Below are 15,988 nucleotides of genomic sequence, written 5' to 3'. Positions count from 1 at the left end.
TCACCGCTTTTTTCGGCGTTGCTGCCTTCTTGACGGCCGCTTTCTTGGCTGGGGATTTCTTCGCTGTCACCTTCTTGGCCGTTGTTTTCTTCACGGCTGGTTTCTTGGCGGATACTGCTGGTTTCGCCTTCTTTCCCACTTTTGTCTTGACTGGATTCTTAGGGAGTTTGAAGGAGCCGGAGACGCCCTGGCCCTTGACCATAACCAGGGAGCCTTTCGCCAGACACCTCTTGATAGCTCCCCTGATCTGTGCATTTTGCTTCTCCACATTGACCTCGGTTCTCTGCAGCGCCTTCTTTATAGCGGCCAGAGACGTCCCCTTCCGACCGCTGCTCTCGCCGACAATCTTCACAATCCGCTCGCCCAACCCGGGACCGGCTGGTTTTTTCCTGGGAGACGCCGCCTTCTTCTTCTTGGGAATCTTGGGTTTGGTGATGGCGGAAGCTGGAGGAGCCGTTTCGGCGGCTGCACTGTCGCTCATGTCGAGAACTCTGCGCTGAATCTCTAAGTCAGACTGACCTGGGTCAGCAATGAAGCTGCTGGTGGCGGCACTGAGCAACTTAGAGGCAGCGAGCGGACGGCGCGGAGACAACCTGCCCTCAGCTCCCTGCTCCTGCTGCCTCTCTGTGTTTCTCTCTCGGCAGAAACTCTCCAATTCCTCTGCAATTCCACATCTCCAGATAGCCAGGCTTGATCGTTCCTGACCCTGACACGGGCAGGTTTGCGGCCAAAATGTTTTCACTCGAATTGACGGCTCCGTTGTCGAGTTTAAAGCATTTTTCTGCTGCACTGATCGCGCTCTCTGAGTTGAGCGCTGACATTGTCGTCACTGTTAGACTGAAATCTTAAAATCAACAAATACACTGCCTTGAATTCTACCTTTGGGGTTTAGTGGGGGAGCAGGGGAATAACTTGAATTGAAAATATTTTTGATTTGCAAAGAGAGATTCAGGAATATCATGATATGAGCGTACACACAAACACAGTTACGTTAGACTCACCCGCCCGCCCTTTTCCGACAGTCTCTCTGACTCAATATTCACATCCACACAGTCACAGGCCAGAAATATCGCCAAATGTAAGCCTTTGTTCCGACATCCAGGGAGTTAGTTGTAGTTTTTCTCCTCAGTAACTGTTAAACTCTCAGAGGCCTGTGCGCCGGAGATTCGCTCTTCTCCAGATTCAGCTGCAAGAGCCAATCATCTGGTTTGAAGTTTGCTCACCCAGATCAGTATTTTTCATTCCGGGGACAATACTCAACATCGGTTCTGGGAATAAACAGCCATAGAAACATAAATAATAGCACCTGGACCTAACCAATCGGCCCTTCAAACCTCTCCTCCCACTCATCATGAAAATGGCAGATCATCCAACTCAATAGCCTGTGTCAGTTTTTCTCTCATATAGAGTCATTCAGCAAGGATGCAGAACCTTCGGTCCAACCATTACATGCCGAATATAATGCCAACCTAAACGAGTTCCACCTACCTGTCCCTGGCCTATTTTCTTTCTTATTTATGTACTTATCCAAATGTCGTTTTAATGTTATAATTGTAGCCATAGAGACAATTTCGTCAGGAAGTTCATTCCTCATGCGTCCATGCTCGATGTAAAAAAAAACCCTCGTGTCTTTGTTTTAAAATCTCTCTCCTGTCACATTAAAAATGTCCACCCTGGTCTTCACTTCCACTCCCCCCTCCCCCACCTCCCCCCCATCCCATCCCAGGCAAAGGACAACGACCATCCACTCTGTCTCACCCCCTCATTATTTTATAAACTTCTATAAGATGACCCCTCAACATTCTATGCTCCAGTGAAAAACGTCCCAACCTATCCATCCTTTCTTTGTAACTCAAACCTCACACACATGGCAAATTATTGGTGAATCTCTTTTGAACCCTCTCCAGCTTAATAATATCTTTCCTCTAAATGTCCAACAAGAACTGGTCACAGTATTCCAGACGTGGCCTCACCAAAGACCCTTAGAACTTCAATGTGACTTCCCACCTCATAAACTCAAAGGACTGTGCAATGAAGGCAAGCATGCCTTCTTTACCAGCTGTTTAGATGTGATGCAGACTTCAACAGGACAGGTCCCTCTGTCCAACAACACTACCAAGTCCCTCCCATTAATCGTACAAGGCCTACCTTTGTATGTTGCTCCAAAATGGAAAATGTTGCATTCATCCAGATTGAATTCTATCTGTCATTTTGCAGCCCATCGAGGTAATTGATCAAGAACCATTTGTAATCTTCGGAAACCTTCTCCACTTCCTACTATGCTACTAACTTTGCTATCAACCACAAATTTGTTTACCATGCCTTCTATATTCTCATTCAAATCATTTATATAATGACAAGCAAAAGAGGACCCAATACCAATCCCTCTGGAACACCACAGGTTGACAGGCCTACGGTCCAAAAAGCAACCCTCCATCTTCACTCTCTGGCTCTTCCCATTAAGCCAATTATACCTTGATTCCGAGATAGTAGGAACCGCAGATGCTGGAGAATCTGAGATAACAAGGTGTTGAGCTGGATGAACACAGCAGGCCAAGCAGCATCAGAGGAGCAGGAAGGCTAACGTTTCGGGCCTTTGGCCACAAGTGCTACACCAACACCATATTGAAATCATACAATGGGTTGAACGTGGCTGATTTCTGTGGCAGAGAATTCCACAAGATCACCACTTTCTGAATGAAGCAGACTCTCACCTTCTCAGCCCTGATTGGCCTATCCTTTCTCCTAAAAATATGACTCCTACCAACAGGAATATTCTTCTTGCATTTATACTTTCTAGGTCTGTTAGTGTCTTATAGATTTCTAAGAGAATCCCTCATTCTTCTGAATTTCAGCACATATATTCACAACCAATTCAACCTATCCTTCCATCCCAGTAATCTGCCTGTTGAAACTACCTTCATAGTAATACCATCCTTCCTCAGATAAGGAGGCCAAACCTGCTCTCAGTATTCTAAGTGTTGTCTCACAGATGCCCTGTTAAATTGTCACAATTCACCATTTCTCCTGTACTCAAATCCTCTTTCCACAAAGGCCAACATACCTCTCGTCTTCCTCACTGCCTGCTGCACCTACATGCTTACTTTCAGTGATTAGTGTATGAGGACACCCAGGTCTCGTTGCAAATTTCACTGTGTCCATTTATCGACATTCAGAAAATGACCTCCCTTCCTTTTATTTTGTTACCAAAGTGGATAACCCTACATTTATACACATTATACAGTGTCTGATATGCATTTGCCCACTGACTCGACTTCTTCACAAGCAATGCATCCTCTTTCAGAACTGACCATCCAACCAATTTTGTGTCATTGTGAAATCTGGAGATATTACATTTGGTTCCCTCATCTAAATCACTGTGAATATATGGTGAAGAGCTTTGATCCTAAAATTGATTCTTGCCATTGAGAAAAAGATCCATGCATTCCCTCTATGTGTTTCCTATTATCCAGCTAGTTTTTTTTTTTAATGATTCTGAATGCGCTGCACCAATCCCAGTTCCTTGATGTTAACATGCCAATATCTTATGTGGGATTTTGTTAAAAAGTTTTTGTAAATTAAAATTAACACCTCTGCTTTATCATCTCTACTCCAGTAGATTTGTCAGGCTGGGAACATAGAACATTACAACAGAGGAACAGATCTTTCAAATCCATGCTGACTCTGTCTGATCCTGACATTTTATCCCAATTATCTGCAATAAAATCTTTTTTTTTCCCCTGGTCTAAAATTCCAAGTTTTATCTCTACACTCCCTTTACAAATAGATTGCTTATATTAGCTACCCTCCAATCTTTGGAAATTATTGTAGCGCCTATAAAGGTTTGGAACATCACCAGCAATACATCCACTATGTCTAAGAGCTCTGGGACATAAATTATCAGTCACTGGTATTTCCCAGCCTTCAATCCTATCAATATTCGCAACACAATTTACTGAATAATACTGACTTGATTCAGTTTCTCCCTCTCACTAAACTCTGATTTCCTCAACATTCCTGGTGTGTTATGTGTGTCGTCCTGTGTGAACATAGAACAACAGTAAATATTCAGTTGGGTAGCCATTTTTTATTCCTCACAAAGGACTCCCCCCTTTTTGATTGTAAGTGACACGCATTTGTGTTTACCAACCTAGTTTTATTTCCAACCTCCTTTTACATATTTATCAATACATTAACAGTTAGTTTTTAATGGCTTCTGCAAACTTGCTCTTTTCCACATTTTCTCATTCATAATCAATGCATTTGTTTATTCCTTCTTTCCTAATTTTGAAATTTTCCCCAGCTTCAGGGACTTTTATTTTCTTTCCAGTTCTTTTTCTTCTCAATTTGTACGCCTCTTCCTTGGATCAAAAATTATGTTAAATAGCCCTCTTACACGACAGTTTTGTAAACTGTCAAAAGAGCACCTTCCGTACTCACGAATACATCCATTTAAAAGGATTTGGGCAGCCGATGTGGAGGAACACTACCTTGATATTGGGCAAATTCCCATCCAAGCCACCCACCATCCTAACTTAGAAATATATCCCCTTTCCTTCACTGTCGCTGGATCAAGACCCTGGAACTCCCTACTAACGGCAATGTGGGCAGTACATGGATTCAACTGTTCTGGAAGGCGGCTCAGCACCACCTTCTCAAGGGAGGAAACTAGGGACGGGCAATAAATGTTGGGACCAGCCAGCGACATCCACGTCCCAGGAGTGAGTAAACAAGAACATTTGGGGTCTATTGTTGAAGTATCCCGTTCATCACAAGGTTTCTGTCTGCAGTATTCCTGAGAATAAAATCAGTCATCTACTCGAAACTGGTATTTGCATCTCGTTCCGGAGATGTTATTGCACACCTCTGGTCCGGGTGTAAGTTTAGCACGGTCCTCCTGACCCAGAAATAGGGACACTACCACCGCGCCGCAAGACTCCCTCCAACAGTTACATTCTGCCTTCGTAAGAATATCCCATTTGTTCCATCGGTCTGTATGTTATTTTGACAGAGTTAAAATGAAACGGAGGTCAGCAGGATTGAATACTACAGTTAACCTGAGATCCGACGTGATGTTATTGAATGGTGAAGCACATTAAAGGGCCGAATGGCCGTCAACTTCACAGCTTGTCCATCAGAATGTAAGTTATTAACATGACCCGGGAATGATCTCCATTGGAGCTTCAGAAAAGGCCAATGCCCCAGCTTGAAACGTTCTCTGCCCTTTCCCCCACAGCCCCATTTGCTTTGCTCAAGCTGGGAGTAAAGGGAATTGGGGAAATGACCAATTGATGTTTGTTTCTGGGACTCATTGAGAAAAGCAACGCATGCGCGATGCTGGCCCGGCCCCCAAAGCTGCTTGTTGCTGACTGGAGGAGCGCATGCGTTAGGCCCTCCCCCAGCGCTGCCATTGAGGAGCATTTATTCAGTGAGTGGAAGAGATTTGTTTGAAACAGTCCGCAATGGAGAGACCAGCGTCCAGGGAAGCGAGGGAACAGCAGGCTCCTTCCAGCAGCGCATCGCAATGTGAGTCCGGGACACAGAGGGGGGTTCCGACAGCGGCATTGATTCGGGCTCAGTTCAGGGAGAACCGGGGGCTGTTTGTAAGAGGCCGAGCGGAGCAGGAACTGGTCCCGGAACTTAGAGTGAGCGGCCTGGCGGGGAAGAGAGAGGCCTTTCTCGGGCTGTGTATGGGCCTGCTGAGGGAGACACAGCGGCAAGAAGCTGCTTGGGTGGTCATTCTTGTGATATTTAATCCTCCAAACGCTGATGGTAATTCACCGTCAGCTTCTGTTTCATGTTGTTTGTTGTCAATTGGCATTGAATCGTAAAGAAGTCACAGTACATACAAATGTGTTAATCGTGTAAAGTATAAATACAGCACTCGCTGGTTTAAAACTCTCGTTTGTTTTTTAGAATAGTGCGTGTTGTTCTTCCCTCAAATAGGTAGTGTATTGGGAGCTGGGTATTGAACTGTGTAAGTATTCAATTCATGGACCGTGCAGGTGTTGGTTAGTTTTTGTATCTTAGTAAATTGTTTTAGAATTTCGCAAAAAGAAAGAGACTAGGAGCAGCTCAGGTTCATGATGGAGCCAGACGCTTCTCTGTTTGAATTGTTGGCTTTAAAACAAGGAAGTATTATGAGTATTAATTAAATTTTGCATTGATCAGTTTTAATATTTTCAAACTCGTTGGATGTTGATTTACAGGAGAATTCTGTTCTGTCTTCCTCCAGGCAAATATTTGATGGGCCAAGACAATGTCATATTTCCACTGTACAGGACCAAGTGTGACCAGCTGCTCCTACCAAACAGCAGGTATGTTAGCAATGTCAGAGTGGAGAATTTACTTTCCACAGACACAGAGCTAAGATTTGCATTGAGCTCAATTTCCAGATAGATATATTCAATCCAAGGGTCAAACACCACCAACAAAATACAAATTTTTTTCTTCTCGATAAACCAGTGCAGTTCCAGTAAAGTTCATCTTTGAAAGCCCGTTGTCATTCACAGCATTTGAAGAGGGATAGATTGAATCTTCATTACAAATATACACTCTAATTGCATTGAATGCATGTTAAGTAAGGGCATTTTTAAAGTTACAATTAAGGTATATGAATAGATCAAGTTGTTACATTGTTACAATGACCATATATGGACTGGATATTGAGTACAGACATGGAAGGAAACTTTTGAAGTTATCAGTGACTGAGGAAGACAAAAATAATAGACAGAAGATTCTGGAAAAGCTCAGCAGGTCTGGCAGCATCTGTGACGAGAAATCGGAGTTAACGTTTCAGGCCTGGTACGCTTCCTCAGTTCTGAACAAAGGCCACCGGATCTGGGAGGCATTGACTTAGTGGTATTATCAGTGGACTGTTAATCCAGAGACCAGACAACACTCTGGGGACCTGGTTCGAATACCGCCACAGCAGATGGTGGAATTTGAATTCAATAAACATCTGGAATTAAGAATCTAATGATGACAATAAATCCATTGTCTGTTGTCAGGAAAAAAAAAAATCTGGTTCACTCATGTCCTTGGGGGAAGGAAACTGCCATCCTTACCTTGTCTGGCCTACATGTGACTCCCGACCCACAGCAATGTGGTTGACTCTGAACTGCCCTCTGGGCAATTAGGGACAGGCAATAAATGCGAGCCTAGTCAGCAACACCCTCATACTGTGAATGAATAAAGAATAAAACTTTTGAGAAGAGGTTATTCTGAGGAAAAAGGGAGCATTGCACAAACAACAACTGCAAGAACATTTGTTAGAGACAGTTTGAAGATTTGGAACAAACATTGAACGGGATAGTAAACTCCTGCAATAACAAACAGATGAACTAATAGGATTATGGTTCACATAAGTACGACAGGATCAAACACGTTCATTAAATTACGGTCGTAATTGATTCCAATCTCATTAATGAAAGGATGTTGTCCCTTTAGGTGAACAGAGTTAGTTAGGGCAAGGAGTGTGAATCATCCCAAAAGACAGTCAGCCTAGACAGTCATGAAAACAGCAGATCACACCATTTTGCAGCGATTAGTTGTTTCTTTGAAATTATTCACAGTATTAAGAAATAGATTCTAGTTAAACATTCTTCAGATAATTGTGTTGAAATCTATAAATATACATACATAATAAAATACAAAATCACTAAAAGCATTAGGGAAAAGATTCAAATAGAGAATAGAGAAGGTAGTTAGTCTCTGGAGGCTTTCCTATATCACTGAAGGAATGCTTAGTGCACCTTGTTAAGGTGAATAATTAGTTCATGCCATTGCATAGTTACACCAACCATATGTGAAGTAGGTACTGAGTACAGATATGGACGGAAACATTCACATCAGTAACTGAGCAGGACAGTATTATACGTTTGACCAATACATGTCCCAGGCAGAGACAGAACAATTAAATAATGTGACTTTTAAACACACACATCCTGTGCCAAAGCCTGACAGAGAATGCTTACTGAGTGCACGTGTTCTCTCTCTCTCTCTCTCTCTCTGTCTCTGTCTCTCTCTCTCTCCCCTGCACACTCATACGCACACACTCCCGCGCGCGCGCACACACGCATGCACAGTGATTTACAATGAGTTGCAAATACATACACTATCCCGACACATCTAACAGCCATGAAGATCATGTACACTGCAAGCCTCAGAACGTGTAACATTCAAAGTGATTTCTCCTCATGGATTTCAGATTAGAGAGCTAGCTTTTCATGATAAGAGACAAACAGAACAGAATGTGAGCTAAGTAATTCAATCCCCATGCATTTAAATCCATGGTAATTGCCGTGGTCATAAACTAAATATCATTTGTTCACTCCATCGGAAAAAACTGTTGAATTTTGTGACAGAATTCTCATGAACTGCTCCAAGAAATAAATTGAAGAGGATATTAATTGCACCTCCAAATGTCTCACCATCTCTTTGACTTAGAGAGGCAATTGGAGTATCAACTCCTTTTGTATAAACTGGAGGAATTGCATATCAGGACAAGTTTCAGATTGAAACCTATATTGCCATTGAATTTGTTTGCACAGAACTATAAACTGAAAAGCAGAACCCATCTGATACACAACTACTGAATATAAAGTTTGTTATTAAATGGGACAGAAGGAAATCAAATAAGATACAGAAAAAACATACATTCAAGCAGATAACCAAGGTTGATGACTATACAATTAAGAATGTCTCGAACAGTGAACTTGCGAAGAAAATGAACACTAAACTCTAAACACATTGAGACCAGACACTGACCAATCCCAGAATAAAATTTAAACTGTACCATAGCCTGAATATTGTGGAATGTACTCAACCCGCAGGCACACTGCCAGAGACATACAATGGTAAAAACACTAACAGTTTCACTTACACATTTGGCAGCAAGTAAAATCTGATTTGTGTTGAGGAGCAGATATTTGAACATCAAAGAAAACCTGCAACTTCTAAAAGTGCAATATTCGACTGAAACTGACAGTCACAGGTTAAGGACTTCACTTGCACATTCACACAGCAGAAACTTGACAGGGAGAGAATGACAAATGCATTCACACATTCACAAACCCGTTAGTGACAGGTATAGGTTAATAACTAGTCACTCAGATTTACAGGGCAGGATCTGACTGGGACAAATGGGTAAATACACTCACACGGCCATAGGGAAGAAACTGACACGCACATCGTGGTAAGTACACTCTCATATTCGCATATCGGAAAATGACAGGGACAGAATGATAATTGCACACACATTCAGACTGCAAAAAACTGACTGGTAGAGATTGATAAATGCATGCACATGTTACAGAAGGAAAAAGCATCAACATAGAGAGTTGATAACGACACTTGGATATTCACAAAAGAATTTGACAGGTACATTTTCATAACACTGTGGTTGGTTTGCTTGCGGAGCTGGTTCGTCAGTTTGCAAAGATTTCATTACCCTGCTGGGTAACATCATCAATGCAGCTTCCGATGGTGTTACCCAGCAGGGTAATGAAACATCTGCAAATGAATCAACCAGCTCGGCAAGCGAACCAACCACAGTATCCATGACCCAATCTATTCAGGACCCTTAGACATATTCATAATACAGCCCCGCATTCACGAAGCAGGAAGTGACGGCTACAGATTGATGACTAAACTCACATATTACACAGCAGAAACTGAGAGGGACAGATTAGTGACCACATTCACATCTTCACATGACAGCTCTGACAGGTACAGATCAATAACTACACACAATTATTCACAAAACCAAAGCTGACAGATACAAATTAAAAACAGTGCTCTCACATTCCCCAAGTAGAAACTGACAGGTATTTTTTGATAACGAAAGCACACATTCACAGAGCAGAAACTATGAGGGATAGAATAATAATTGCACAAACACAATTGAACATTCTCGTTGCAGACATTGCACCAAAATAAAGGATGAATGGCACTTAAGTTTAGTTTACCAATTACTGGTCAGGACAGAATTGCTCCTTTGCTAAATATTAATCCCACACATAAACACAACAAATAAATGATGTGAATTCCAAACACATTTTCTGTGCCAAAGCCTGCCAAATAGAAAAACCAAGGAACTGCAGATGATAGAAATCAGAAACAAAAGTAGAAATTGCTGCAAAAACTCAGCAAGTCTGGCAGCATCTGTGAAGAGAAACGAGTGTTCTGAAGTTCAACCTCTGTACTGAAGAAGTGTCACAGGACCTGCAATATTAACTCTGCTTTGTCTCCATGTGGATGGACTGACAGACACAGGTAGTGACTGATTCAGAATTAGTTCAAAACGCAAACACCATAACTGCAGATATGATGCAAGGACTAACAGCTATGGAGTTCCATTTAAACTCCAGGTAACAGAAAATGATATATACAAAATGATTACCACTCATACATATATAGTCATAGACATCTGCAGCACAGCAAACAGTCCTTTCTCTCAGAGTCTGTACCGGTTAGAAACAACCAGCCAACAATTCTACATCCATTCAGCCAGCATTCAATTTCCATAAATATATCATGGTGGCAGAGGAACTACCATCCCTACCTTTATCACCGGATAGTTCTCAAGTTTGTCACCGAGCAGGAATAGATTTTTCTTTTATTCTGTCCTAAGCAAGAGGACTTTATAATCATGGACTTTTTCTTTTCAAATTAGCTTAAATTTTGTTCAAATAGCCCTGTGTTCCTCTTGACACTCCCTATGAAGTATTACATCAAATACACTAGAAAACTAGATGCCATTTTCTCAAAAAAGCAGCATAATTAAAAAGCCATTCTTCAAAACAGTGGAGAAAGAAAGATTTAGCCAAATTACGTAGATATGTAAATATTCTCTTTTTTTTTTGCCAGGAGATTTCAACAATGTTTATTCTTCAGTAAATTTAATTTGACTGTTCCAGTTTCTCCACTGCATGACAGAAGACAAAAGTACTGTCTTCTTCCTCCCCACATAGAGAGGGTAATGTCTGAGCCACAAAATCAAATAGAAGTAAATAAGCCAATTTTCTTTCCTGCACAAGGAACATTGTGGTCAGTCAGCTGCAATGCAGTTGATTTGTTCATTGCACTTTCCTTTTGGCAATAACATATTAAATTAATACCTTTTACTTCAGCAGTCTTGCAAAACGTATGTCACTATGCAATGTTAAACAATACTAGTATCATCTTGAAGATGTCCCTTGATATCACCACTGCTGGTTAGACTCTGCAATATAGCAGTTGCAAAGGTCCATTGCTTTTCCCTCCTCAACTCTAAAGAAAAGCACAGACTCATTACTATTGCAATGTCTTGCATTTTCATTTGCCTATGAATGCTACAGGCACAAACAACTGAAGAACTTAGGCTGTTTCCCATTCACTACAGGAGAGATGACCTGAAAACTCTGTCCTCTCCCATTGTGGTAAATGGTTCTCCAATTTACAGGAAACATTTAAACTGCTCAGTAACACAATGCAGGAAGATTGAAACAGGATCAATCGAGTGTGGCTGTCTATCTTGTTTCATTACAACAGCTCTTTTCAAAAAACTCTCATATGAAATCTGAGAATTTACACAACAGAGAGCAGCCCTCCTGAGTATTAAATTTTAGTTTCCAAGTTCTTCACAAAATAATCAGGCTGGTCTGTGTTGACGGTCTGTCCAATTTTTAAGAACAACAGACTGAAACCTGCAGTCCCATTGAATAGCACATACTGACGGATAGAGAAGTAATTCCCAAATGCATAAATTGTACAAGTGAATGGAAGAAACGAGTAACAGAGAAGACCAAATAGGCTGCACCAGTTATTCTCCTTATTCATGCAATTAAGGACTTGAGGAAACTGATTTTCTGACACAACAAAGAGTGCAGTGAGATGGTGCCAATACACAGTGGGTACAGAATAATTGACAAAGCACAGAGATGCTGCCAGGTTAGTAGAGCCCCAGGCAAAAACACCAAAATGTCTTTACTGTCAAAGATCATATGGATGGGAGAGCTAGCTTTTCATTAATCATTAACAGGACAGGGTGAGAGTGAAAAACTTCAATCCCAGTATGTGAGTACATTCCTTTAAGATTAAGTATGTGGTATCAGCTTGGCATAAAGTAAAGTAGTCTTGTTTTCTATGTTAGAAAATACTGAAGCTATTACATGATCCACGATGAATTCTCCTGAAACAGCCCAAGAAGTAAATTGAAATCCAGATTAAATATGCCTCCAAATATCTCACCTTGTCTTAGACTTGGACATGTAACTCATGTATCAATTTCTTTTGTAGAAAGTACAAATTAAAAAACAGCAAACATCTCATACAAACGTACTGAATAAAAATGTTGTTGTTAAATGGACCAAAAAGGAAATCAAACAGTGACATGAACAGATACAGACAGAAAACCAGAGATTATTGGAAATAGATTGAAGAAACACTCATATAATGACCTTGTTATAGAAGGAATAGATTTGAAATACACATTCAGATGAGAAACTGACCAATCCAGAACAAAAATTACCATCATAAAGTGTACGGCATCTACAGGGTCAGAGACTGACAAAGGTATAAGCACATCCAGTTTCATTTAAAGGATCTGATACATATGGCATTGGGTAAAATCTCATTCATTTTGCGCAGCAGAGATGTGAACAATGAAAAACTCCAGCAGTTCCTGCAAGCTACATGTTCAACACAACATGAAACTCATGTACTGTGAAATACAATGACAAAGAATGAGGAGCACATTGCCACATAATACCAGAGACTGAATGGATCCCATGCTGACTGCTAGCCCGATGCTGATGAAAACTAACTTTAACCACACTCTCAATCTTGTTGAGCGACTGACTATGGCAGAAGTATGTCCACACTTACTTAACATAAGAAAATTTGTAATACATTAATCCCACCTCATAAAGGGTATCAGATGCAGAACTGGAAAGACAAGGAGACGTATACAAAAGGACAGTGTGACTTAGACCAGTACCTGCCTTTAATTTAGATTGGCAGCACATTAGAAATCTCATTCACGTGCAACGAGTAGATGCTGAAAGGAAAAGAATGAAATTGATACCTGTGGTCAGCATGGACTGTTGGAACAAAGGGTCTGTTTTCCCGCTGTATGACTCTATGACTAGATAACTACACTCTCATGTTCACAAAGCCGAAACTGATACGAAAAGATTCATAAAACACACCCAGTTTCACATGGCATAAACTGACAGGTACAGTTTGATAACTATACTCTCATATTCACTGAGCAGAATCTGACACAGAGAGATTAATAACTATATTTCCATATGCACAACATAGAAACTGACTGGAAAAGGTTTATAAATGCATTTAAACATTCACAGTGCAGATACTGATAGGGACAGTTTGATGATCATGTTTGTATACCCATATAGTCGAGAATGACAGGTAGAAATGGATAACTACATTCACATATTCATGTAGAGGAAACTGACAGTTACAAATTAATAACAACATTTGTATATTCACATCGCAGAAACTAATAGTTAAAGATGAATAACCAAATTCTCAGACTCACAGAGCAGAAAAAGACAGGTACAGATTGATAACAGCACTCAAATATTCGCGTTGTGTGTTCATGTGTGAACATAAACAGATTAATAACAAAACTCACATATCCACATAGCAGAAACTGGCAGGAACATATTGATGATAACACTCGCAATTTCACAGAGCATAAAGTGATGGGTACAGATGGATAACTGCACTTTCATATCCACAGATTTAAAAAAATACTGACAGGCACAGTTTGATATTTATACTCAAATATTCACAAAGTAGATTCTCACAGGTACATATTGATAACTTTACTTGAAAATTGACAGAGAAGAAACTTTTAGATACAAGTTGCTGTACATGCACATTTCCACATCGAAGAAATTGACAGGAATAGATTGAAAATAACCTTGGAGATAGCAAGAACTGCAGGTGCTGGAGCCAGCCTTCCCAGTTTCACATGGCATAAACTGACAGGTACAGTTTGATAACTACTGTCATATTCACAGAGCAGAATCTGACAGGTCCTTATTGATAACTGCACTCACGCGGCCACCAAGTAGAAACTGACAGAGATTGATAACAGTGACATTCAAAATTGCAGAAACTGACAGATACAAGTTGATAATTGCTGTCACGTTTGCATTGCAGTTACTGTCAGGGTCAGATTAATAACTATGCTGTTGTTGACTTGCTCACCAAGCTTGTAAGTTTGTTCACAGACGTTTCGTCACCACACTATGTAACATCATCAGTGCACCTCCAGTGAAGCAGTGGTGTTCTGTCCTCCTTGCTGTTTCAATATGTATCAATGAGGTTCTGCTCTGTGAATACTTGAGTGTAGTCATAAATCTATACCTGTCAGTTTATGCTATGTGAAACTGGGAGTGTTATCGGTTTGCTGGGGTGGGTGGCATCACTTCTGGATTTTTCTCTTAGTATATGGTGTCCAGCTTGACATGTTTATTAATGGAGTTCCAGTTTGAGTGCCAGCCTCCAGGAATTCTGGTGCGTGTCTTTGGTTGGCTTGTCCTAGGATGGCTACATTGTCCCAGTCAAATTGGTGTCCCTCTTTGTCCATGTACATTGAGATGAGTGATAGTTGGTCATGTCTCTTGGTAGCTAGTTGGTGTTTATGAATCCTGATGGCTAGTTTCCTACCGGTTTGCCCTATGTAATGTTTATGGCAGTCTTTTCATAATATCTTGTAAATAACATTGGTTCTGTCAGTCGTGGCTGTTGGATCCTTTATTCTCATCAGTAGCTGTCGGTTTGTGGGCTACCATGATTCCTACTGGGCGGTGTAATCTGGTGGTCTTTTCTGATATGTCTTTAATGTATGGCAGAGTGACTAGTGTCTCTGGACGTGTTGTGTCTTCCTGTTGTCATCTGTTTTGTAGGTATCGGCGACGACACTTTTCGGGTAACCGTCACTTCTAAAGACACTATCATTGTTCTTCCTTGGCTTTACACAGCTCTGGGTGTGACAGTGTGTTGTGGCTCACTTGAACAGGGTTTTGATGCAGCTCCGTTTGTGGGTATTGGGATGATTGCTATTGTAGTTGAGTACCTGATCCATATGAATTACAACCCTTAATAACTACGCTTTCAGACTCTCAGAACTAAAACTGACAGATACAGATTGATAACTAAACATTCCGGTAGCAAAACAGTGTCATGGATAGACTGATAATTTCAGAAACACATTCACTGAGTAGAAACTGACAGGAAGAGAAGGATATCTATACTCAGGTACCCACTTACCAGAAACTGACAGGAACAGGTTGATGATAACACTCCCAGTTTCACATAGCATAAACTGACAGGTATAGATTTATGACTACACTCAAGTATTCACAGAGCAGAACCTCATTGTTACATATTGAAAACTGCACTCACAAATTCATCTCACAGAAACTGACAGGTACAGATTGATAACTAAACTGTCATATTGACATAGCAGAAACTGAGAATGAACTCACACATTCACACAGCAGAAAGTGAATAGTATGGACTGATAACGGCACTTTCACATTCATGTTACATAAAATGAGAGGCATCAATGAATAACAACACTGTCATATTCAAGTCTGACAAACTGACAGGTACAGGGTGATAACTACACTGTCTCATTCCAATTGCATTAACTGACAGGTACAGATTGATGATGGACTCATACATTCACATAACAGAGACAGATAGATAACTGCATTCATTCACAGAACATAAACTGTGTGGACTAGGTTGACAACTGCACTCTCAGATTCACAGAGCAGAAACTGACAGGTACAAATTAAAACTGCACTCATACATTCACAAATCAGAAACTGAAAGGTCCAGGTAGATATCTACACTCACATATTCACACAGCGGAAACTGTCATGAACAGAATGATCATAACAGTCTGTCTCCCACAGCACAACCTGACAGGTTCACTTTGTAACTACACACATTCACTGAGCAGAAA

The 15,988-nt window shown here is 40.9% G+C and overlaps 1 protein-coding gene and 1 long non-coding RNA gene across 2 annotated transcripts in view; one reads left to right on the top strand and one right to left on the bottom strand.

Annotated features, from left to right (window-relative positions):
* LOC109932465 (histone H1-like) overlaps nt 1–499 on the bottom strand; it is a 2,411-nt gene extending 1,912 nt beyond the window's left edge. The window contains exon 1 of the mRNA XM_048592186.1: nt 5–499. Coding sequence (XP_048448143.1) covers nt 5–481 — 477 coding nt within the window. The 5' untranslated portion in view covers nt 482–499. The remainder of the gene's footprint in view (nt 1–4) is intronic.
* Nucleotides 500–5,366: 4,867 nt separating this feature from the next.
* LOC125481066 lies at nt 5,367–12,311 on the top strand. The gene is made up of 3 exons (XR_007261182.1): nt 5,367–5,526; nt 6,236–6,317; nt 12,134–12,311. It is a non-coding gene; the product is annotated as an uncharacterized LOC125481066 (long non-coding RNA).
* The last annotated feature ends 3,677 nt before the right edge of the window (nt 12,312–15,988 follow it).

This window comes from Rhincodon typus, unplaced genomic scaffold (genome assembly GCF_021869965.1).
Source record: "Rhincodon typus isolate 14 unplaced genomic scaffold, sRhiTyp1.1 hic_rhity00000761, whole genome shotgun sequence".
Classification (NCBI taxonomy): domain Eukaryota; kingdom Metazoa; phylum Chordata; class Chondrichthyes; order Orectolobiformes; family Rhincodontidae; genus Rhincodon; species Rhincodon typus.
This window is presented reverse-complemented; position numbering and strand designations above follow the sequence as displayed.